We start from the raw sequence: 27,283 nt of genomic DNA on the forward strand, positions 1-27,283 counted from the left end.
TGTTATACAAGAGTGCAAAGTTGCTTTTAGGGTTCCGTACCTCGAAAGGAAAAAAACGGAACCCTTATAGGATCACTTTGTTGTCCGTCTGTCTGTCTGTCTGTCTGTCTGTCTGTCTGTCTGTCTGTCTGTCTGTCAAGACCCTTTATCTTAAGAACGCGTGGACTTATCAAGCTGAAATTCACATGAAATACTCGGGTCTATTGTCCCTTTAGGCTGTGAAAATATCAAGCTTCTAAGCCAAGCCAATCAAAAGATACAACCGATTATGTCGATATTTTCAACAAATTCTCGACACTCGCAAAGGAATCAAAACCTACAGGGTACTTCCCGTAAACTCAGAATCTTGAAATTTGGCATGAAGCATTGTTATATAATGCAAATATAGGAAAAATTGCGAAAATCACATTTTTTTTGTTATATAATATAATAAAAATATTTTAATAAAATGAAATTTACTACCTTATTTCTCACGAACGAATAAAGGTACCAAATTGAAATTTATACCAAATACCTAGGTCTATTGTCTCTTTAAGCAATGAAAAAATCAAACTTCTAAGTTAACGCGATCAAAAGATACAGCAGTTTTACCGACACCTTAGACGAATTTCCGTCACACGCTAGGGAATCAAAACCTACAAGGTACTTCCCGTGAACTCAGAATCTTAAAATTCGGCACGAAGCAACGTTATATAGTACAGATAAAGGGAAAATTGCGAGAATGATAAATTTGAAGTTACATAAAATATTAAAATATTATATTTGCTTACATGACATAAAATATTTTTTTAATAATTATAAACTTACTACCTACCCTTTTTCACATGAACGCGTAGAGATATTAAAGTTTTGAATAAAAAGTGAAATTCATATCAAACACTTCTTAAATATAATGGCTTCTAAACTGGGAAAAATTTTAAATCATTCAAAGGTCATTGGGCACCTTAGTATGAAAACCATACCCACGGCGGATACGAACGAAATATAGCACAGTATAATGATAAAGGCTCTGATTTACTATGGCATTAGTCGCATCAATGTGAACCATGGGAATCTAGAGAAAATCAGGTGTAAACATCAAATATTTTCCTCATTTCAATGGGGAATTTAAACGACCAAGTTTGACGGATTTGAGAAATCATTTCTTTGTAGTGAAAGAGTATACTCGCCGTTTATTTCCATTGTCATCAGGTCAGGATCTGATGATGGAAATCCTGAGAAATCGAGGGCAACTATCAGAAATTGTAGGCATGCATAGGATTAAAACTTGATTCTCAGATGTATGTCTGGTGATACTATCAAACAGTGAAGGTTTAGAGCTTATCTGATGATGGAGACGTGAGAAAGTCGAGAGAACTCGGTATGTTTTAGTTACGTCGTGTTTGGGCTTATATTATTCGTATTGACGAGAACTTTTCACAAAAGTTAAAAATAAAAACTTTTTACAAAAAAACTAGACACCGACTTCTAGACCGATGCACCTAACATCTTTTTAATTTCTTTCTTGCTTTTGTTTTCTTGTTGCTTTTTTATATGTTTGAAGTTGGATTTGTTTGTAAAATTCTACAAAATAAAGCCGACTTTATAAAGAAATGGACAGAATTACGAATGACAGAATCAAGGCTCTAGAAACGTAAAGCCAGCAGCCCCGAATCCTACTCTCTAGAAGTCGTTGTTACAATTCGACAGCTACAAGTCGTCAGGCGGTTTCGAAAAAAACCTGAAACTGGGGCTTTTTAGGTGATTAATCCCTCAAAAATAAAAGATCCCATTCCTGCAATGGCTGCTTTAACCCAAGTTAGTAGTGAATTCTCATCACCTAAAATAAAATAAGCTCCAACACAAGGTTACGTTATAAATTGTAAAGGAGTTCCCATAACTATATCTGATCTTAGCTGTCGATCCCACAATGGCAGTCAAACCTATCTTTGTGGAAAGTCTTCGCCAATACGAATAAAATAAGCCCAAACACGTGGTAGTTGCAACATACCGTTCGGAGTTCCCTTGACTCTCTGTAGTCTCCATAATCAAATCAGCTCCAAACCTTCAGGGCCTTACTACAAAAACTTTAAACCCTGTTTTACACTTGTCTAATAAAATTTTGGCTGCAAAATGAACCATATGTCAACGTCATAATTTGACATTTTTTTAGACAAGGCATAAACTGACGTTTAAAAGTTTTTGTGGTAAGACGGTATCTGTTTACCAGTACCCTCAAAAATACACTCACATGTCTGGTTATGACTCGATGCGTGCCTACTATATTCAAGAGTTGCCCTCGATTTCTCAGGGTTTCCAGATCCTCATCAGATCCTGGTCATCCGGATTGGCACCTTCCTTCTTTATGAAATGTCTTTAACAATAAAAACTAGCATTGCAACCTGTACAATCCTCTGAAACTGCTTGTCTTTTATATTTTTCAAACGATCCTGGACATTCGTTAAGAGCGTGTATGTCAACCGCGCGCTATTTGGCCTACAAAGGTACTTTTCAAACCACTGTTTCTAATTAACTACTTATCCTATAACTATGTTCATGTTTATTAAAGCAAGGTAATTTCACTGTCTATATAGTTAATTGAACATAAATTTCAATTTGTGTAGATTAAATACTGAAAACCCCTATAACGTAACAGATGTTTTATAAAATTCCCGTTCAGCGTCTATTTCGAAGCTTAAATTCATGTGAAAACAGTAGCAAATCTAATATATTTATTTTTTTACTCATAGACGAAATCCCCATGCCTATAGTTAGTTGAAAACATTTTTTGATTTAGGTCTCTATCTTTCAGAAAAAAATATTTTAACAATGTGAAAAATTGTGAATTTCAAATGCTTTTTTTACCTACCTATCTCACTTAATTTAATATAACAATTATTTACTATAGTAATATAACTCTTTCTTTAAGACATAAACTTTATATTATAATTTAATCTCTCGTTTTTATTTTTTTATAAATTATTTTAAAACTACTATAAAACGCTGCACGCGAGTCAACTCAAACCAGACCGCCACGAGGCTTCACAGAGAGAGGACGTGTCGCTCCGTCATATCGCGTAGGGTGAATAACCTCTGCCGTGGATGCCGAGAATAGAGTACATTTCAAGCGCGACCAACAAATCTTGATACATTACTATTTTTTTTAACGCTCAATTTTGAAGCACATTTTTTTTTATCGATTTAGTTGAAATTTTGTTTGAACGTTCAGTTTTAATGACAATGTATGATTCTATATCCAATATGGCGGTATACCCAAGATGGAGAAACAAATGTTTTTAATGCATTCCTACGATATGGGTATCAAATGAAAGGGCTTGCTATAAATAACTCGAAAAAAAAATGTGTCGCGAGACTTAATCCAATATGGCGGATTCCTTAGGCTAGAAATCACTTATTGCAGATGTATGTTACCAATCGAGCTATAATTTTATTTATATGTTCATTTTGGATGTACCCAAATTTTGACTTTTGATCCCGAATAACTTTTGAAGCATATAGGATAGAAAACTTAAAACTTTATTTGCAATGGTAAACCCAAGCTCTTCATCAATATTTTGCTTTCCGGCAATTGTTGTTATTTGACCACAATTTTTCTGTCTGGATGGACTGGACCATTCATATAAACAATCAATTTTTCAAATCGGTCCAGGCGTCTTTGAGAAATCGAGAACAATCAAATTGAGAACAATCACAAAACAATCTAATTGAAACCTCCTCCTTTTTTTTGAAATCGGTTAAAATACAGAAACTCTTAACATTGCCATTAATCATCAGTCGACTATTTAGTACTGTTGAAAATTGTATGTAATAACCAAGGTTTTCATAGGTGCCCGATTTTTTTGCAAAAGTGTGTAAGTATTAACGACTTATTTTCATGCTTTTATATTTTAGTCATGCATAGACTTACACTATTTTCTCGCTATTAACTACTTACTAAATAATATATTTTTGTTCTACCAATTTCACTCGAAAGGATCAAAATGGTTTGTGTGACTATACGTGAAGTATGATAGGCACGCACACAGCCGCGACGCTAGTCTGCGCGATTTTTTGCGTTGAATTACCTAAAGTTGACATCGCGCGCCGAGCGTACACGCTCTTAATAAAATATTTAATTTAATAAAATATTTATATTCAAAGAAAAGTCATACCATTCTCCACGATTTAAAACTACTTTGATTCATGTCCGCCACTTTTTACAAAGCGGGTCAGATATGCCCCATAGTTATTTTCAATCAGATTTCTGAATGATGACTATAAAATGTTGTATAAAATAACTTCAATAAAATAACTTTTACAAGGTACTGGCCTACTATTTTAGTTATATTATAAAATAAAAAATATTAACTATTTTGACTCTCACGAAATTACCATAACCACAGATTATATAATAGTTACTACGTAACAGATAAATCACTCCATACAAAAAAGTCCATACCTACTGTTATAAGCACCTACAAGTTCCCCAACTACCTACAAATTCCTAGCTGCGTTATAAAATGAACCTTAAAAGCTCGAGCGCTTGATTGTTATTCCAATGCGATAGCGCACAGTTCAGTGACCGCAACCGTGCCGTCGCCGTGCTTAGGGTTGCTTCTTACAATTTATTAATATTTAAGTAGGAAAACAAAGTTACGCTTATTTTAAGATAGCCTTTTTTAAAACTGAGCTTTTAAATAAAAAGTAATATCAAGAATATTTTTCTTTAGTTAACTATTGTATTGCCTACTAAAATGGAGTATGGGTACATATTACTAAATATTACCTAATACGTAAGCATAGGTAAGTACTTAAGTAAAGCTTTCGTCAAAATCAAAGGCGGTTTCCAACTATTTTTCGAGCACAAGTGCCATACCCCATATGGTACAACTCCGTCGAGTGTTGATACATACCTAAAATTGGTTTCTGCGTAGCGAAACACGTAATGTTCCGAGTCGTCATTAAGTTGGACCAGGGCTATACCTACTTACACTCGAGATGTGTTTTGAGCTACAAAACTCACAATACAGTTCATATAACTAAGTAGGTATCTAAAGTAAAATAAGTACCTAATGATCTCTGTTGTTAAAATCATAAAGTAGATAAGTATTAATTTATTAAAAAAAAATAGAATTACTAGATAAGTTCATACATATAAAATGTTTCTAAATCTTACAATAGTCGCATATAAACCAACACAACTCAAAATAATCCATCAGTTTGTGAGGTAGCTTAAATAACCTAATAAAAACCAACAGCATAACGTACCACGAAATAAAAATAATAACATTGGAGCGCGCGCGGCGCGTGTGACTGTTGAAAGCCCTGAGCCGCGTGGGGCTACCGGTAACCCAGCGAGCGGTAGGCATTTATGGCGCGCAAGTACGTCGAGTGACAGAGGCCTGCCATAACTATGATTGTTCTAAACTGAACGGTTGGCGCGAAACTCACTTTTTATCTATACAGCATTTGTACGGAACCCTCGGTGCGCGAGTCCGACTCGCACTTGGCCGGTTTATTTAACCGCGGGCTCAATTTTGATGATAGCGAGGGAATCGAAAGAGCACAAGGTGAAAAATCTTTGCACTCGAGTGCAACACGTAACTTTTCATCCCACCTCATTGAGGAAATTTCTAAAGTCAAAAAAAGAAAATGGCACGCACGTCACACATGGCAAATTAAAAAGATGTACAGTTTATTTATGCAAAAACTCAGTTTAAAAATGTAATGAGGTTTAAAATCGACCTCAAAACAATAAAAAAATATTTCATCCCACTTCATCGAGGAAATTACTAAATGCATAAAAAAATATTATTTCATCCCACTTCATCGAGGAAATTACTAAATGCATAAAAACAAAATGGTGCGCACATGTGAGTACCAAATTAAAAAGAAGTAGGTGCCTATTAAAGTTCCTTTATTTGAAAACTCAGTTTCAAAATGAAACGAGGTTAAAATCTATGTAAAAACAATAATAAAAATTACTTACTCAATTGAATAATTATTTTAAGCAGTATTTTATTTGTTTAATATGTATTTGTTTGAAATGTCTTGTCAAGTTTACACAAATGGAGTATTGTACACGATGTTCTAAATTCAAATCACTTTCCCGCTCTAGAGGATAAAACCGGCTTTTGCGCTCAGATATCAAAGGGTAAAACTACTCTTTCCGAGATGGTGGGATGAAAAGTTAATTGTGTACAATTTACCAACAACTCGAAAACAAACAAAACTACTAACCTAACGTGTCAACAAGCCTTTTCATCATAGATTAACCCTTATCTCGGCAAAACAACTAAATTGTTAGAATCAACCCGACCCGTTGATAACTAGCAATTGTCGGTCAAAACGACCGACTTGGTTATTAGAGGGTTAACTTAATGAACGTACTGTTTGACCAATGTGATCGCGGTGAAAGGGTTAAGTCATTTCCACTTTTGAGGTAAGGCTTTGATTGGCTCGTGTATTTTAGGGTAATTAGCCCCGGTTTTATTGGTGACTGATAAAGTGTCAGTTAGTTAGGATATGACAGTTCAAATGCTGTCTAGCAGATAAAGACTGATTATAATATTTAAGTAAGTACCAGATATTGCTATACGAGATCTGTGAAACAAAGTTATAATTTATCTGCCACATAAGTGCCTGATAGCCTATCAGAGACTTTATCAATGGCACGGACATTAGGATTCTCTGCGAAATGAAGCCCAGATGGCTAAGTCGTTGGTGTTTCTACCTGACAGAGTAGAGATCTCGGCTTCGACTCCCGCATGAGTCAAACAGTAAGTAGTTTGAACACCTGAATAAACAGTTTGCTTAAATATGTTCATATGGTAAAGAAACTGTTTACTTGCCTCATTTTTTATCCAGGCTGTCAATTAAAAATTTATTAGATTCAATTTTTAGATTCATCCATTTATCTAGGAAGGCTATTTACGAGCAAGCTAATTATCACACTAAAATATGATACTCCAACCAACTCATGTTTCAATAAACACGGCTTTGATATAAACATGACACGCATACACAGACATAAAGTTCAAACAGTGGCTATGAATTACAATTGGAGCTATTATTACTGCTAATGTCGTATCTAGCATTATGCTGATTGGATGGACTTGGCTGTCGTTTGAATAATAAACGCTCATTTGTTATATTAATAGCTGCCTTTGTAAACGCTTGTTAATATCAAAAATTGGTTTGGGGTTTGTATCACTACATATCATATAGCAAAGTTCCATTTGTCTGTTAGTTTGTTCAAAACTATTAAACTTAATTATCGATTTTAAAAATAGTTTTATCGATAGAAAAACACTTTGTTTGTTAGTTCCATTGGCATGTTTAGATAAGTAGATGTCGTAGTAAGTAGCACGTAGGAAACAAGTGAAGCCGTATAAGAGACAGCTAGGAATACATATTAAGTATAGATATATAGTTTAACTCAGATTTGCGCGCGGCCCTATGTGTGCGTCGGCTTGTAAATATACAACTTTCATTCGTGTGACAGTGACGTCGTCCGAGCATGACGTGTTCTCATCGCCTTTTGTTATGGGTACAGTCGTTTACGAAAATGTCTAGTTCTTCACGGAGAAAATGTTTTAAGGAGTCAGGTAGCGTTTCAAAAAAATGAAACAACATTCAAAGCTTTTTATTATTACACTAGCTGTTGCCCGCAACTTCGTCTGCGTGGGCGATATAGAATCATCAAAATACTACTTATCCCGTAGGTGCATTCTTTCACGTGACAGTATAATTAGGATTAGCACTTAGCAGTCGCATAGATTCATTGATCAAGGTTGTGTTGTGGATGTGACCATTTATCTAAACAAAAGAAGTAAAGCTTGTGTCGTTGTTCAGCCAATTTGGAAAATTATTACGTATGGTGCGTAAGTAATTTTCACAGGAAACAGCTATAATCTATGTCTACATGCTTTGAGTCTGACAAAGCTGTCATTTGTACATTTTCTGCAGCTGCTGCGACTAATCAGAAGCCAGAAAGTCTGTCAGTCTTACCATAATATGGATATCGTCTTGTGTAGTTGACTGGATTGTAGATAGGTAGTCGCTCCAAGCAAAATATTGGTACTCAAACAGATTCGGTGACTGGAAGCCAACACCAGCATAGTTGGGGAATAGCTGGATGGATGATAAAATGAGTCATCATCATCAGCAGGCGCATAGGGTAGGATAGTTTCACTTACTCATGGTAAGGCTGACCCCACATTAGGCGTGCGCGATCCTCGGGCGTGTGAGTAGCGCGGGCGTCGCGAGCGCGCTACGTGAACGTCGCGTTTTGCTGCCCTGCGGCATGTGTGAAGAGTGCAAGCGACGCGCTCGCGGCGAGCACGCGGCGCTCGAGTTGCGTTCTTACCCCTTCGCCTGCTATCCCCGCCGCCCGCTAAACGCCTTAGCAGTTAAACGTCAAGGAGAGCGGCGCGTGCGCGCCGCGAGCGCGCTGCAAATGCCGCAGGGCAGCAAAACGCGACGCTCACGCAACGCGCTCGCGACGCACGCGCGGCGCCCGCGCCACTCACACGCCCGAGGATCGCGCACGCCTAATGTGGGGGAGGCCTAAGCCGGGACTCCACCGAAATGTTTGCATTAGTTCACGAATAGGCAAAATGTACGTATCTGTGAGAGTCCACTTCATGTGTTCGTACTTGAAACCTGTAGTGTTGCCAAGATTTTCAGAATGTACGCTCGCAATTTTTTTTCTTGGTGGAGCCAGTAAATCAAAAGAAACATAAGTGTTGTATACTGTGCGTCACTACCGCACACCGGGAAAATTTCGCTCTTGCGGAGGACGTTTATATACCATATTTTGTGTCACACGTAGACAGGACGACAGTAAGTATCCACCGAAACACTTTCAAAGATCTGATGAACGTCAAATCAGACCTGACTTGGTCACCTGGGGCCAATCAGAGCTCTATGAAGCGATAATACGCTTTGGCTCCTACTGTTATTGTGGTTTCTGAAAATTTATTCACCTCATTCAACGATGAATGTAATTCTGATGGTACTATTAAGAACACTTGCTTAGCGCAGAAGCTGACGTTGGCAGGTCAACTCTTTTGACTTCTCGAATAGGATACCATTAGTTTTTGTGCAATGCACACCTGCAATGCATTCTGGATTAGGATAGGATATAGGTGGATAGGATTTGCAACAGAGAACAATTCTGTCTTTGTGATTAAATGACATCAAACGTAGTTTTATATAAAAGGTGTTTTTTAGGGTTTTTAGACTTGGCTCGGGTCTTACTGAGACTGTTCGTAATCGTGCATGCATCGTAAGCATGTCTCTGGTATGCGGCGCGTAATTTGTACGTTTTCAGACGCATAAAGCATTTTACGTGTGTATGGTATTAAATAGAGAGAGCTCCCATTTCTTATCTGCACTTTGTATCTGGGCTTGTTTTTAAAGCTACAGAATCCTACATTACCAACCTCACGCTTAGCAGCGCTTGCGAGAGATAGATCCTCATTTCTTCTAGGATTAAGTTTACATATTTTGCATCAGAAAAAATAATTAAGGTCTACTTAATACTACTCACTCAAAGTAATTTGTTTTAAGGCCACCACATTAGTGGAAGATAAGCTAAACTATGTTTATGAAAAAATCCTGATATAAACTCCATCTGTAACTTTAAATGATAATTAATTGTTCCACTAAAGTCGTCATTTTTGACATAATGTTCAAAAAATAATTTAGATGGCACCGTTTTAAATTTGGCTGAGAACTATTAATTTTCTTTTCATCAAGGTAATAATTATAGTTGGATTTTGATGTGGCACGGCAACTGACAAACACTATTGGAATGTCTATCGAAAAATTACACTACGTGTTAAAATATGGTGAATTACGGAAAATACACAACTCCATCTGTTGAAATAATAATCCTCTATAAAGAATGTATGGTAATATTGTCATTTACCACCTCGCTCCTTCCTTTGACAAATTTGATGTATTTTATTTACCACAGACAGATGGAGCTACTTTAACCTTGGCTAAACAAAATTTTCATATTTTTTTTTCTTCCGAAGTTACTTATAAAGGTGTGATTTTCTGTGTAAAGATTAATAATAGGCCGATCAACTAATATAAGTACAACATTCAAATGTACAGTTTTGACAAATAGATTGCGTGTCGTAATATTTTACATCTTGAATTCACAAAATTAATCATATCTTTTGATAGAGTGAATCGATTTCGATGAAACAAAAACTAAGTAATACCCCAAGTTACGTAGAATTTTTGTATATAAGCATTGTCTGCATTTAATTCGTAGATTTTACGTGAATCCCGAACAAACAAACAGATAAACAGACAAACAGACAAAAATGACAAAAATGATGGAAATGGGTTCTGTTAGTTATCCTTTAACATGCTGGCTATTTTTTTTGTCAATTTCTTCAATGTACAAAAATTACTTTTCTACAGATTTATTATATGTATAGATTTTACAGTTTATCATTATTTTCTCATACGGCTTTTCAAATTGACATTGACAGTATCTAAGAAATAAATGAAGTGAAATATCTAAGATGAATTAAATACTCCTTACATATTTCCTAGCTCGGGGTACGCGGACAATAAATAAATGTGTGGACTAAGAATGTAAAAGACCTATAATTTAGTATAATAATGGAAACAAAATGTGTGGGGAATTTAAAAAAATTATATTGCTTCGCATAATGTCGACCAAAATAAGACGGAAATAATGAAACTCATAAATGAACGTTTAAGTCAAATTGATGAAGGGATGTTGGGTAATACTTGTCGACATGTACAAAAGAAAAAAGAAGAATACTATAGACATTTTGACATGGAGTCAGAATTTATAATTAACATTGGTGAAAGTAGCGAATCCGAAAATTCATCATTTGATTTTTCAAGTAGCGATACAGAATCATTATAAATAAATAAACTAAATTACGTAATAACTGTACTTTAAACAGCCGTATACAACCCCTAAATAACTGTATTTGTACCCGACTGTACCTCTTGTCACGCACACAAAGTCACTGTATATGTACAAGGGTTACCCACACATAGGGCCGCGCGCACGACTGAGTTGAACTTACTATACCCAGGTTTAGTTTGGTTAGTCATAGTAACCGAGTAGTTAAAGAACTTGCCTGCCAAGTGCGAGTTGGAGGTTCGACTATCCATCTAACTTTTCTAAAATACATTTACCTATGTACTTTCTAAGTGTGTCTAGGCTATTTATGAGTGATTAAAAGAGACGGAAACCATCCCGAGGAAACCTGGAATCTAAAGTCTAAAATTATCAATTTTTCTTGGCTAAGCGTGGTGATTGTAAGCTCATTGCTTCTCTGTATGAGAAGAAGCCCTGCAGTGGATCCATAAAATCTGACGATAATGTCTAGTTTGTTTAATTACCTTCTACAAAACACGTCTTTTCCTTCCAAAACAAACTGCAATAAGTACAAAACCCCTTCTCTAAGACCATGTAGAACCTCACAGTAAAGCAGTGAGCCCACTATGGCGTTAATTACCGCATAATCCGTCAGACAACGGGTATCGCTCTCCGCCACTCTGTGCCAACAATACGCGCGGATTTACACAATACCCCTGTATTAGATAGCATAATGTTATTATACTGCTTTTTTGCCATAATAGTGGAAGAAACTAAATCTTTAGTAATATTATACAGAGAAAAACTTTGTTTGTTTGTAATGGATAAACTCAATAACAGCTGGACTAATTTCAAAAATTCATTCATCATTAGAAAGCTACATTATCTGCGAGTAACATAGGCTATATTTTATTCCTATATATTGTTGTTGGTTTGATTGAACGCGCTATTCTCAGGAATTACTCATTGACTGATCTTTATGCGAGGTTGTATAAACTACACAAAGCGAAATAGCAGAGATTTTTATATCAATTAAGAATTAATATATTTCTGTCTACCGAACAATTAATTTGCGATATGATATTCTTTTGATCTTAATATAACTTTTATAATTAGAGAAGTAGATGAAACAAATGTGATATTAAAATAGTTTTTCTTACGATATTAATGTTAGAACAAGTCTAGAACATTAAATATTTGCAAAGTAATTTTTGAGATATATTTATATTCTTTATTGCACACTTAACAATACATAATAAAATAATAAAGACAGTTTATGTACAATGGCGAGCTTAACCCAGAATTGGGTTCTCTTACAGCCAACCTTAAAGCCATGGAGAGATTTGATAGTGGTAGGGTAGATTAAAAAGTGCACAACAAACATTGATAACTAAACAAAAATATCCAATAACAATATACTAAACACATGTGTGCATATGTAGTAAAACTACACAATACATAAACATAATACATTTCATTTCAGTTGGTCGTCCGATTTGACATAATGATCCACGGAGGAGAAAACATGATCCCACACAATTACCATTATTGACACACAAAGGCATTTTTTTCGCAGGATAAAAGAAACACATAAAATTCAACAAAAGTACTAAAAACTCACCAAATAATAAACTCCAAACGGCATAACAACCACAGCCACAAGTAAATCCGCAACAGCCAAACTCACTATAAAGTAGTTCGTCGCCGTTTGCAGACTCCTTTCTCTCGACACACTTAGTATTACTAACACATTACCGAATAAAGTCAGCAAGGGAAACACTAGTAACGACAACGCCCAAAAGTTATAGTCCACATCACTACACGTTCCATTTTTAAAAGTACAATTCGAATCACTGAAAGTTTCGTTGAAATAATCGATGTTGAAATCGGAATCGGTATTATTTGTGTCGATTGAATATCGATATAAGAACGTAGTGTTAGGGTCTGGGGGTTTCACTTCGAACGATAGTTTTGAAGAGTTCTGACATTCGGTGGTGCATATTTTTGGTATTGACATATTTTTTATTAGGTTTTCGTGTGTCATTTTAGAGCTAATTTCAAAGCTCTATAGGACCAATTTTTCTACATCTTATATTTATGTTTTTTAGTAAGTTTAATTTTTATGAACTCATAGTGCCGTTATGCCATACCCACTTCTCTCGCACGGTTAACTTATTCATAAATCTTTCCATTTTGTCATTTATTGTATTCCATTTTTATTGTGTTAAGCAATTTATTTTCATTTGCGTTCTGTGTTCGGTTGTACAGCTAGCCTCCATTTTCATTGTCTGTACCTGAAACAAAATTGTTTTTCATTATAGATGAAGAATTTTTGAAATGAAATGGTAGCGAAGGAACAAAGGTGGTGATTTTCGTACCGCCCAGTCGATTGGCGTTCGGATTTTATTAAAATATCTTTGCATATATATGGATTTTCGAATTGAAGTCAGCCTGACGTTGATATTGAATCCTTTCGTATTCTATATCTAATTAACTGGGTCTCGTGTGGAAACTTGATGCTTAATTAATGTTTGTTTTATCTTTCTTCGTTTCCACCTTCTAAGATGGAATCAATAATATATTCTTACTTAATTACACTTTGAAAGCCTGTTGATAAACAATAATAAACATCAAAGTTTCTTGCATTTGTCTATATATTTAAGGTCACTCTTGAAGACAAAATTGCATGCTTTTTTGACTTACGGCCAAGGCGGGTCATATTTTCTTTCTTAAGTCTTACAACTACATATCACTTTCGTCTAAAATAGACCTGCAATTCTAGGCGGCTAATTGTAACATATCTTTCTACTAGAACCTAGTAGGTAGCGTGCGAAGATGCAATGAAAACTTAGTTTCTTACCCGGACTATAGTAACCTTTAATTACGTCTAGAAATATGTAGACAACGGTGTTTTATTACTGTTTTAGCAAGTTCGTCTATCTTGCTATCGACACGAATTAGGTAATCACAAGGGAATTGTGGTAAGCTTTGGCTTCATTATTTAGAAGAGACCTAAAAGATACGACTGCTTTAACCAAGGGGTATTGGGTTGCCCGGGTAACTGGGTTGAAGAGGTCAGACAGGGCAGTCGCTCCTTGTAAAGCACTGGTACTCAGCTACATCCGGTTAGACTGGAAGCCGACCCCAACATAGTTGGGAGAAAGGGCTCGGAGGATGATGATACGACTGCTTTACTTTTGTAGAGAAAAGCTGAAAATATAACTGAAAGATATGAAGCTTCTGCCAGTGGCTTCACACATTCCGAGACCTACTTCTCGCACCTGGATAAGTAACATAACTGTCCAGTTTTTTCAAAATCCATTCAGAAGTTGCAAACAAGTATCAATACAAACTTTCTTATTATAATATTAGTAGAAAGAGAATAATGTAATGTAATTGGAAATACAATTGATTAAGTTCATATTTTAAGATATAGGACGATATGGCTAATGGATAACGTTATTTGTGACAGTGATATATGGCAGAAGACATGTTGCGCCGACCCCAAGGAGGAAAATGATTTTTAGAATATGAATACTAGCTTTAGCCAGCGGTTTCACTCGTTTCCTGAGGAAACTACGTCCCGCACCCAAATACAAAGTAGCCAAATGTGATTCTGGTGAAGGTATAAGATATATCCAGCGGGGCCCAGCAGGGCCAAGGCCTGCCGGGGCTGCAGGATAGTACGAAAGAGTTACCGCGGCCCTGGTACATAAAAGGCCTACGACGGAACACAACGGTTTTTAGTCAGTAAGAGTATGATACTCCCTCACCGCTGCTAACCCACAGCGGGAGGGGTCATTTACATTTGATGATTTTTGACGTCGTTAAAAAAAAAGGTATAAGATATATTAGGTACTGTTGTATCAAAACTGTTCAGCTATTAGCATGTTACGAAATAATAAACATACACACAAACTTTCGCCTTTATAATATTAATAACCTGAATTAAGGAGCTGTCAAACTGTTGCTACTTTCAAACAGAAACTCAAAAGCTACTATTTGTCCTCCTCTTCTTCATAGAGATTTTATAAAATATTTATTTTTGTATGTATGTATTATCTTTTGCTTTATATATACCTATATATATGTGTATAATTTATATATCTTTACTATGTCCTTTTACACAGTCTATCTACTTCTCTTTATTCTAACTCTCCTACTACGGGTCTGCTGGAAGAAATTTCGATTTAGAAATAAGCAGTACCATTGTACTATTTTATATGCTATGTCTACTTCTTTTATATTTTCACTGTGTACATAAATTGTTAAATAAATAAATAAATAAACCTGAACACGTGTATACCTTAACAATAGAAATAAATAAAGTAATTTATTTATTATTAATACTATCTTCATTAATCACACACCTACGTAGGTATTTTCTTTTGTAGTCTATTGTTACCTAAACGTCTTAGGAAATTACAGGCTAAATCTTTTGTTGTACTAACAAGACAATGGAGTGTTATTATTGTTGTACCACATAGCAAAAGCTGGGAAGGTAAGATACATTAATCATCGTGATGATTATTTTAAACCATTTCAAAAAAGTGAGTTTTTGATTGAGATTTTTCGTTTGTCACTGTTTGATTTCAAAATCTCAATTAGACAATATTGCCAAAGAAGACTTTCTGGCCTTTTTACTAAACCTTAAGAAATGAAATAATTTTCCCCAAAAATGTCTAATAGTCGCATACGACGACCAATGGAGTAATCATTAAATCTCTCCGAGTGTGGGGGTTAGTACTAACTTTAATTAGGAAAATGTGTACGTAACTTTTTTAGATTGAAATAAAGTTTTCTATTCTAATCTAAAATCTTTAACAGGACCAAAACATGACAAATCAATCTTCAAAAAATCGAAAGCGATCGAAAAAATTTGACGCTCGGAAAATTTGATAGAAGTGGCTTTGGATGTGTGCTAACCATTATATTCGTAATTGGATTGCTCTACACACGCATAGCTATACTATACTATACGTATAGGTAGATAAACTGTATAGTACCTATATTTATTGTGTATAGTAAGTACAGTTAGCTTCAAAAGTAGCTGAACTAATCTAAATTTTTCAAAACTGGTAAGCAATGTCGTCGATTATATAACTTACCAGAGTATTTTATTTAATTAAGTTTAATTTTTATTTTAGTACCTCTATATAGCAGTTTAGTTTTTAATGTTAGTTTAAGTTTGTGTATGTATTTATATAATAAATAAAAATGAAATTAACCAGTAAAAAGAAAAATGGCGTTCGTGTTATCAAGAAATTATGACTCTTTACGCTGTAAGGCAGTTTTGAAAATTTTGATTTGTTCAGCTATTTTTTACGCTGACTGTACAAACTCTTATTTAGTGAGGGTTCGGGTTAGGGGTCTCAATTTATTTGTGCAATTAATTTAATAGCGATTCGGTTATTTGAATGGATTTCTTGCAAAATAACATGTTATTTTATTCAATTAGTGATCGTGTTTTGGGTATACTTGGTAAAATATTTTTAAATTACCGTTTAGGTAAAAAGTAGCTTGCGAACTATCTCCATATTCACCTAAAACGTTTTATCAGTTTACAGAAAAAAGCATAAACAATACAAACTCACATTCGCACCTTAAATATTTCTAACATACTGTTACTGTTTTGTCATATCGTTATTTTTTTATGAACACATGAACATTGAACTTTATTGTAAAATATTCATAAAGAAATGAACGTTTCCATTCCACTTATTTCCAGTTACATGCAAAAACAAATGCTTTTGTTTATTTTGCAAACAAACTGACGAGTTTCGGACATTTAACTATGCATAGATACCATCATTATTTATAAAACATTTTTAAAATATATAAACAGTATTGAAATGAGTATTTTGATAAAAAAAATGAAAACTGTATTTAAATCGTTTCGATGGCAGCACATTACATTTTGGTAGCAGTTGGAAATCTGAAAAAGGAAAAACTGACATGTTGATTGAATGCTACTCAATATATACTAATTTATAACATTCAAATTTGATACATAGCAAACATAGGTGATTTCTTGTTACTGTCTGTATTTTCGTGCAAGGAAATATTTTAAAGTAAATGAATGTGACATTTTTAATTGTTTGTACGATATGCAATATACTTGTATGTAGAAAATTAATTCAAACTGAAGATAAGTATACCTTACTTATTTTTTTCATTTCGAGAGTTCTTAAAAAACTACTCACATTTAACTTGGACCGCGGATTATAAGTTGGACAGTCCGACATCTGGCAAACCCTGACATTATCTTTTTCTCTTAGAATGGAGCAGATTCAAATTATAAGAGATAGAAGGAAATTGTTTGGTACCCAGACAGTTCCTTTTTCCTTCATATTTTTTTTTAATAATATAGTTATTTGTTTTTATGAAAACGACACAGACCCGAATTCATATAGGTAATGTTTTGTTAAGTGGTGCAAACATTCGTTATTTACCTAAGAAAGAAAAATAAAATCATAAAAAATCCAAAGTAGGTACTATTCAATGCGAATAAGGCATAATTTTCACAATAATTATATGAAAAAAAGCTCAAAAGTCTATATTTTAAAATAACCATTTCAGAATCCAACCGAAATACAACTCCTAAACTCAAACAAACCTACATAATCAGCATTAAAGTGATACTTCCTTATAACTTAGTTTCCTACCATACGAAGAAGTTCCCCATATAATAGTGCTGGTTACACATGCTCACACATTTGTCGACGTCTCCTCTAGTTGCGGCGCCCCATCTAAATTATATGCAGACTGATGCGCTTGTTAGCTCTGCTTGGTTATGGTGGATAATTTTTATGATGAGTGAGCTTTATTAATATTAGAACAGAAAATAAAGTTAAATTTATCTTCTGCCAAGCCTTTTCCTGTCTTGGGGTTGGCTAAGAGTTTAGCTGGATACAGCATAGTACCAGTGTTATATGGAGCGTATGCTTATTTGATCTCCTCAACCTACCTCCGCATTCCCTTGGGTCTAAGACTTTCTGGCTTCTGACTACCCGTGATGACTAAAAGAGAAAGGAAGAACTTGGGAAAGGTAGTGAAGAATACAGATTTTGGGACTGTAGAAATTGGACTGTGGGAAACTGTAGACGAAATTCTAACTATTAAGTTGAAGGCTCCAGTCTTCCTCCTCACCTTAGCATCTCGTTTGATAGCAATAAACTTGCGACCCTGTAATTAATTGAACGCATTGCTGTTCATAACACAGTAAAAAGTATTTATTGGTTTAAAGATATTTTTCCAAAACCCAATTTATTTAACTCCCTACTATCATTAATACTTCAAATACAAACATGCAATCAGTCCGATTGCTAGTTGATCCATTAGCAAAATGTCGCGGAAAACACGCAGAGCGAACTCGAATATATTGCACCCTGATTACAACGAATATGATAAGCACACAGACGTAAATTGCGTGGAAGAATTTCACGAGGAATTTGTGTTTATTATGTAAATCATCAGTAGGTATATGAAAAGCTACCTTTAGGTAAAAATGATGAAAATAGTGATGGATGAGTGAGATATATGTACTTCTATACCAATAGAAAGCCACTACTATCACTGAAGCGAATTTTAAAAAATCTTTCACTTTTGGTAAGCTATCCCCGAGTAACATGGGCTATATTTAGGTTATATTTTTTCCGGATACGGGAAGAAGTCCCCCGGGTCGCAGGTAAAACCGCAACCTTACAGCAAGTGGTGTATAAAAACGATACGAATATACCGAGACCAATCTTTCACGCACAATTATAGTGACTTTTTATTGGTAAAATAATCTTCAAAGGCGGATCAGTATGTAGTTCCAGCGATTATCTTCTACAAAGCCACAAAGTTAATATTAGTATAGGTAAGCCACACCACAACTACAAAGCAGTAGATACAAAAAAAAATACTTTTCCGACTACAACCAAAGCCTCAATGGTATAAGGAAGAATCGTACCAAAATTTGTGCAATCGTCACTAATGTATTTAAAAGTACTAATGTTATTAAAAGTCGTGGTGGCCTAGTGGGCAAAGAACCAACCTCTCGAGTATGAGGGCGCGGGTTCGATTCCAAGTCAGGCAAGTACCAATGCAACTTTTCTAAGTTTGTATGTACTTTCTAAGTATAGCTTAGACACCAAAAGACTGTGTTTCGGATGGCACGTTAAACTGTAGGTCCCCGCTGTCATTGAACATCCTTGGCAGTCGTTACGGGTAGTCAGTAGCCAGTAAGTCTGACACCAGTCTAATCAAGGGGTATCGGGTTGCCTGGGTAACTGGGTTGAGGAGGTCAGATAGGCAGTCGCTTCTTGTAAAGCACTGGTACTCAGCTGAATCCGGTTAGACTGGAAGCCGACCCCAACATAGTTGGGAAAAGGCTCGGAGGATGAGTGAATGTCACTAATGTATTTAGTCAGTAACATAAAAGGAAGGCCCCTAATAATGTTAATGTATTAATAAGATTCAAAATCAAACTTATTAAAGGAATGCTGGCGGTATCAGGTAAGGTCTCTTTTATATGATTAGTTTTGTTCAAAGGTCAATTCTGTTTGACCTTTGTGTTTATGTCTTCAGAAAGGTCACGGGAATTATTACGATTGGAGAATTTATTAGGAAGGGGAATAAATCAAAATGCCTTCCTGAATATATTATTTCTTGTGTAGAGACTGGTAGAGACCATCATATTATTAATATTGTAGGTGCTTTGAATTTAATATTAATATTGAAGGCACTCGCTTCTTGTAAAACACTGGTACTCAGCTGCATCCGATTAGACTGAAAACTGAACCCAACATAGTTATGAAACTCGGCTCGGCAGATGATGAGGTAGTTTGGATTTGCGTAGTTTATGGGTTATACAGGTTACATTGTCACTGTGGAGGCTGAATTCCATTTCTGGTCTGAGTATCCTAGGGTAGGATATTTGCGTGACTACAATATGGGGTAGATACAGAACAGAGTATAGACTTGTAAACTATTTAAACCTACACATCCACCATGTGTTTGAGCACAAAGGTTTCAATTTCGAGGACATTTTAGAACTGTTTGCGTGCATTTTGTAACTGTTTGCCAGAGTGAGTAGACCAGAAGATACATGTTGTTTGCATTGCAATGGCGTACAGTGCTACCTGTGCTACACATTGGTTAAATGTCGCCTTTAGAGTATCCGCACAGTACTGATTAAATAGTCGGCCGACAGCTGGTTTGATTTTTTATACAAAGTTGATTTCGATCAAAATTTTCGATAACTTGATCTTTGTAATGTCATCCTCCAAACTATGTTGGGGTCGGCTTCCAGTCTAACCGGATGTAGCTGAGTACTTGATTCTTGTCACGTGTGCACTACCATTCATCTTCTTATTGATTTATGACCCTGATCAAACAATCGGCCCTCTAAAAGTTTTATAAACATGGATACACAAAATGCATCCAAAATATTCCGTCACCAATCGAGTAAATAGTACTCGTTCTGATCTTCCGTTTGAGCGGACATTAGGCCTCTGACTGAACATTTGAAATACTATTCGAATGATTCGAGTAAATCGATTAAATTCACTCGGCATCGGCTGACCGCCGAATCGTTTAGTAGGGCGGTAAGACTCGATTCTAAATGGCGATTATTTCGAATGGGAGACTTGCTAATTCGTACTTAGACATCAAAAGAAATGATGCTTATTTAGTAGATAATATATTCTCTTTTGTAAGCAAGCGAGTGAATAATTGATGTAAATATATTTGTACGTAAATGTTTAATGCTGTTACCAGTATTATTAATCCGTTATAATAAATTAAACGTTTAAATATAGATAATTTTAAGATATTATCTAACTGTATATTTTTCTCATGGCTAACTTTTAATGCAAGAAAACTAAACGCTTCCTTTTGAATAGTGTCTTGGGAGTTTCTTGTCTGTTCTTCTTCATAAGATCCACTCCTTTGAACCGTGCGAAAAGGCTTTTATAGATCTATTAAAAATATATAGTATGTTTTTACTCACACTGTAGGTATAATGTTTTGTAAGAATTGTTTGCAAAAAAATAAACTATAGCAAAATCGAGTTCTGTATATTATTTTGCTTAGGAATTTAGTAGGTACTTGAAAAAAATCCCCATTTTGAATATTTATGTCGTTTCCTGATATATATTTCGTTTAACATTTAAAAGGTCAGACGGTCTGAATAGTGGGCAGATTGACTCTGATTATGATTGACGAGGGCCCCATTATGTCATGTTACTATTTTTAAATAATTAGTTTTCCATTCATAAGTCAGAGGGCGCAATTTTATTTCATTGTATTGTGGCGTTATTTTGAAAACTGTCGTAGGTACATTTTTTATTCAAATCCGAATTTATGAATGTGAGCCTTCACATATTTAATGTGATGAGATTCAACATATTTTCCTGCCTATCCTTGGAAAATTAGATAAGGCATAACAAACTCATAGCATAACATTTTTAAAATATCCGTGAAACAAACATTTTTTGCGCGAAAACATATGCGTAAATAATTTTGGTTGAATCTCGCCTTTAGAAACACTTATAGTCGTTTTAAAAAGCAACTTATTACCATCAACTATCCACATTTCAACCTCAAAGCAAAACTGAAAAGCAGAGTACACCATTACCTTCCACTATGAATATTCAAAACAAGTGTACATAAAGGCATAGACTTACATACACTTTCATCGGCTTTCATCCTTGTAAGACACACTCACACACATACACAGGTTCACACAGACACAAGTTCATAGACAAAACTCCTTGTGCATTGAACTAAACTAAGATCTGAAGACACTATTGAATTTCACATTTGAACACTTCCTTTGTAAGTCCCCTAGTATTTGTATTTGTTTGTTGTATTATCAACTACTTTGTTTTCACGAGTTATTGCAATTTCCTTTCAGTTATTCATACATACTCTTATCACCAACAGTTATAAATCGCTGGACTAGGAAAGTGGCTTACTTACGTCAAAATTCTTTATTTTCTACTTCTAAGTTTTTTTTATTTAGTTACTTCAGAAAACTAAAAAGTTTATTTTGTATGAAGGTCATACAAAATAAACTTTGTAGGAACTCAATATAAAAAAAATTGCTCCTTTTTTAAATTATTTGAGAATATTATTTGGGATATAATCAACGATTTCTAAGTCTTACGAGTATGGAAATAGTAATTGATTTATTATTCAACTTAGCCACTTCAATATTCCTCTGCTTTTGCAAGTAGTATGTCATCAAAATGACAGTCATTCATAGTTCTGATGATTCAACATTTCACTTGAATAAGTCACCATCACTGATTAATCAATTGCATGATCGTAGTTTATGACACGTCCCTGCACTGATTCATTGATAGCTAATAGGTTATTGTTCTGATTACTAAGGGATTTTAGACTTAGTGCTTTTGAATATAAGTGTGATTTTACTGCGAAATCTGTTTCGTACACTTCCTCATTGTTAGTGTCTTACATATGTGTCATTAATTCGAACGTTTGTTGTGTATTTTTCAAAAGTCGGTTCCTTATTGCTTTGCAAAAAATATTAAAATTCTGTGAATTATTTTGTTCTATGTACAGTTTTGTCAACAATTGTTAAAGTACATACTTAGTGGGTTAGGTTATGCGAATTAATTAACAATTTTTATTTTAATAGTATACCTATTTTCCCTTCTATTTCAGTAAAGTAGTCGGTACTGTTGTACCGGTACAGGCTTAACATTAATTTTGTATCCCAAAACAACATTAAGAATTACCTGTATGACACGGAGCACGGACAATGGTCAACCTCACTTCTTTTGCATATTTTCTTTCTAATTCCAAACAAAACACACTACACACCAAATCCCACTAGATTCACCAAAACACAGCACAAACCACAATCAACACTCCCCGTCTAGAAACGACACACAGAATTCACGTGAACCCAAGTTACACGAGAGATTATGTCAGGAAATCCGTCCTTTCGTGAATATTTAATATTTAATCAGGGTGTACCGCGGTACACTGGTACGGAGGTAAAAAACTGAGCGTACCGGGATCTCGCGTACAATTGAATTAGTCCTGCTGAGACACTTCTAATGGAACACTGGCAGGATTGGTACAGTCGAATGCACAAGTGGTACAAGATTTTTTTTAATGGAAAAAAATAAATAATCATTAATTTTTGTGGTAAAAATGAGAGCGTGTGCTTTTAAATTGTATTTAATTTTGTTCGAAAATAGGTTTGGTAAATGAAAATTGTAGAATGAAATTTTAAAATTAATTCCATTTAGTTTGGCGTGTAATTAATTGAATAAACTTTTAAAAGTGAATTACAAACAATTTATATAAGTTTGATTCTGCTTGTGTTGCTAATTTTTCGTAGTTTGCTTCACAGAAGACTGAAAAATAGTAAAAAAGGGCAAATTTCTTAGTCCTGGTTCTTCAAAGTGCACTAAGCTGGCTAATTAGTTACAGTCTTGTCAGCTGTAAATAAACAACTGACGGTAAAAACTAGCAACGCAAATTAAAATTTAATTTACCCTTTTAAAGGAGCTAATTAAGAGCTTAGTGTAAGTTTTTCTTAAGTGTAAGCTTTTCTTAAAGAAATTAAAAAAAAATTGTTACACCATGGCTGAAGTATTAGTTTGTCCTTATTTTAAAAGCGATAATTGACTACTTAATGCGTTTATGTTAATAATTGTGGAATAAGATTATTTGTCTACTATGTGAAAAAGAAGATCCGTTTTTTTTATAACAAAATGTTCAATTATAAATATATATTTATAATTGAAGTTCTAAAAACGGGCACTTTTGTAATAGCATACTTGTGAATGAAATATTTCATTAATAAAAGAAAAGTTTTACGTAAAGGTAATTAGCATTGGTTAGCCAACAATACATAAATCAAATTGATAGTGAGTTCTTTCATAAAACGGCTTTGTTTGCTTCCGATAATCACAGGGTGGGGTTTACCACCATTTGTCATTCGCCCATAATAAACACATGAATACTGTGCTTTGCGAAAAAACTTGATTGACGATCGAAAAGTATCTGTAATTATGAAATACAAAGAGTTGTATCATAAATTAATAACAGTGATTTTGTTCTAGATCGGGAAAAAATGTGTTTAAAAAATAAATAAATGGTTTATTTAGAAAAATAAATTTCAACGTTTATTATGTGAAACATGAGCTTCGGGATCATAACTACATAATTGTTGCCTAAAGTATAAGATTTCTTTTGTTTCCTGTAATAATGTCAGATATGACGATTCTTACATTGTAAAAATATGAATCAGTTATGAATTTTCTTTGTTTACTCTCATGAAATTACTGCTGGCTGTGCCAACTTCAATGTTTAAACACCATTCACAGACATTTTCAGTGAACATCTTTATTAAACTGCATATTGAAAGAAGGTCAAATATTATGACCTGTGTTTCCGTTGGTAGCCGAAACATATCTTGAGTGCTAATATTTCAATAAAACATAAGTATTTCTTAGTTGCGAATTCCAAATCGCTCATAATCCCTCTTTCCGCTTGTACTTCAACCGTTCCTTAAGATCTTCCAGACAAACTATTAACATTCCTTTCTTAGACATGGAAATTGATAAAAAACTAGCATCGCTTTAGCATTTTATTAAACTCTTCACTTAGTTATTCTTGTTTTTCTAGCGATAAACTGTTTAAGTAACGCTTGGCGAAATTAAATTCTTTGTTGTCTAGTACCCGTATACAGCAGGCTAAACAGTCGGCCGACAGTTGACACAATGGATGAGATTTTTTTTTAAAGAAAGTCTGTATTCCAATCAATGTTTTCAGTCGGTCTGATACCGGCTAAATACCTGATCTTTGCAATGTGCGCACTACGTATTCATCTTCATACTGGTTTATAAGCCCGAATCAACCGTCTGTGTTCTCATGGACACACGCAGAGACATTTAATGGTTACTGAAGCCGTTCCTTATCGCAGAATTTCTATGAGAATCTGTCACCAAGGATGACTTAAGTAAATATTAAATAAATGTCTCTGAGTGCGGGGTTAAGTATTTTGTATGTAAGCGTACATATCGAGTAGAAGTCTTTCATGATTTTGGGCACTACAGTGTAATGTGAAACGAGGCAAATAACTGTAGTGTATTTGAGTATTGTATGTCGAAGAGTTTGTAACCGGATTTTGGAATGTGCTGTCAATCGCATTTAATATTGGCGGTACTGTGAAACGGGTGAATTTGGTTCAATCGTGCATTAAATTTGGTTTAAAGTGACATATGTACAGCTCGATCATATAATGTAATCGCATTAGGTATGTCCACCTGTTAAACAGTATTAATTACTCAAAGGAAAATATTTTAAACTTGTTTTTTCATTCAAACATTACCTAGAAAAAGTTTTTTGGTTTTCCGAATCATATACCACTTAAAACAAAATGAATGCACGTAAGATAATTAATATGTAATCTAGCTTTGTTTCATATTGTTATACCGCAAACCGGCCAAGGTATTTTGCATTCTTTTGACATTTAAACCATAGGTACACGCCGTCTTTTCAGTTTGTAAATGTAGATAAGCATTTTTAGCTCCAATAAAATAATATCCATGTGAGCACAGTGTTAGTAGGCAGTTAGTCCTGTTTAGACTGCTAGCTAGCTAATTTATTTACTGTAGCAGGAGCTTGGTAATTTGTTCAAACATAAAGATAAAAGAAAATAAACATTGTGTAAATGCAAATAGAAAGTAGTACATATGTGTTTTTGCAATTTCAAAGAGCACTAAAATAAATCACAAATAATATCTTTAATCTTTAGCTTTTTGGCGCCAATATTCCGTTAAGTATTTTTTACAGATTAAAGCGAAAACTAACTATTAAAATAAAACGAAATAACCTTCATTTTAAATAGCTTAACAAAATCAAAATTATTAAAAAATAAAAAAACAATTTTTAAAATAAATTTTCTTGTAACACGTCTGTGGGCGATTGTACAGCCAATTGAACTAGCATCTTCCCTGATTGCGTCTGTCTAGCGACCGGCACATATTGATGAATGGTACTTTGACTTGTAACTATACTATTTCCTGGATATGACGTCACTAGAGGACATTTTTATATTCAGTGATAGAAACACATCGAATATGATTTATCTTTATTTGTTTGAGTGATCGAAAATTGATTTGAACAGTAAGTCTGACACCAGTCTAACCAAGGTGTATCGGGTTGCCCGGGTAACTGGGCTGAGGAGGTCAGATAGGCAGTCGCTTCTTGTAAAGCACTGGTACTCAGCTGAATCCGGTTAGACTGGAAGCCGACCCCAACATAGTTGGGAAAAGGCTCGGAGGATGATGATGATGATCGAAAATTGATTTGAATTGAAAATTGAATTGAGTAAATAATTTGATAAGGATAGAATGCTACAATGCTGAGAAGGATATTCTTAGGCCGTTGTCAAGATCCAAAAGTTGTAAAGAACTAGGTATAATTTTTTATATAAACAGTAAGTATCATTGAGCAAAGCTGAAAGGAAACCGAGGTCTTGAACAGGGATTGGATATAGAGGAAGGTTACTACCAAAGAAATGATGGATAGATTGTCTCAATGACGATATAGCTAGAAATAATAACAGGTTGGACAGAGTGGTACGAAAGAAGCAGACATGCTGATCACAAATCAAAATCATTAGAGAAAAAATCAAATAAACTAATCGGTGCTTATCTTGGAGCTAACTGTCCTTCAGTGAAAGGAAACCTAACATTATTAAAAGAATGAGATAATGGCAGGAGGATGATGACAGCCGTACTATCTACATCTCTGCCTACCACCATACCAATACCTATCGTAATACACTACACATACAATACTACGTAGTATTGTTAGTCCGTTCTCCGACCGACCTAATTAATTCGATCCACAGTCGATAATTAGCTGAAACGCTAATTAAATACTTTAATCGGTTTCATTTGTTGTTTGTAAGCTTTCGAAATGATTGATTTTATTGTGTTAATCGATTTGTTTTGGGGATTATCTTTAAAGAGATTGTTTTACTGTTGTGATGATAGATAGATACTGTTGTAATGAGAGGTAGGTGCTAAAATGCGGTTTTTTGAAAGCTAACATTGATATCGTAAGAAAACATATTTAATACGAATTTTGCTATACATAGTAGGTAAGCTAATCTACAGTAATTCGTTTTAATGTTTATTCCCTAAGATTAAAAAAAAAAGTTTTTCAGAGTATTTCGAAATGTTTCTACATGATCTAAAATGCGTATAAATTTATAATTAGTGTGTGAAATAAAAGTTAGTAGGTATGTAATACTAAAATTCTTCCGTTTAGAAGTACAATTTAAGTAGTTTTAGGCAACTTGAAAGCTCAAGGGTATCAATTTAAAATCCATATTTAAATGGTATTAACCTTCCAATGCTAATCAAAATAATATTACAGTGCTAATCTTAA

General features: G+C 34.5%; 1 protein-coding gene across 2 annotated transcripts in view; it reads right to left on the minus strand.

Moving 5' to 3' along the window:
* The window catches only part of LOC124636368 (dopamine D2-like receptor), a 132,362-nt gene that overhangs the window by 38,051 nt on the left and 67,028 nt on the right, over window positions 1-27,283 (minus strand). The window contains exons 1-2 of one of the 2 annotated variants that reach the window (XM_047172438.1): window positions 22,606-22,811; window positions 12,480-13,152 (exon numbers count right to left, since the gene is read on the minus strand). In XM_047172438.1, coding sequence (XP_047028394.1) covers window positions 12,480-12,902 — 423 coding nt within the window. In that variant the 5' untranslated portion in view covers window positions 12,903-13,152; window positions 22,606-22,811. Of the gene's footprint in view, window positions 1-12,479; window positions 13,153-22,605; window positions 22,812-27,283 lie in introns of those variants that run through there. The other variant, XM_047172437.1, reaches the window with a different exon arrangement.

The sequence above is a fragment of the Helicoverpa zea genome, chromosome 14 (genome assembly GCF_022581195.2).
Source record: "Helicoverpa zea isolate HzStark_Cry1AcR chromosome 14, ilHelZeax1.1, whole genome shotgun sequence".
Lineage (NCBI taxonomy): Eukaryota > Metazoa > Arthropoda > Insecta > Lepidoptera > Noctuidae > Helicoverpa > Helicoverpa zea.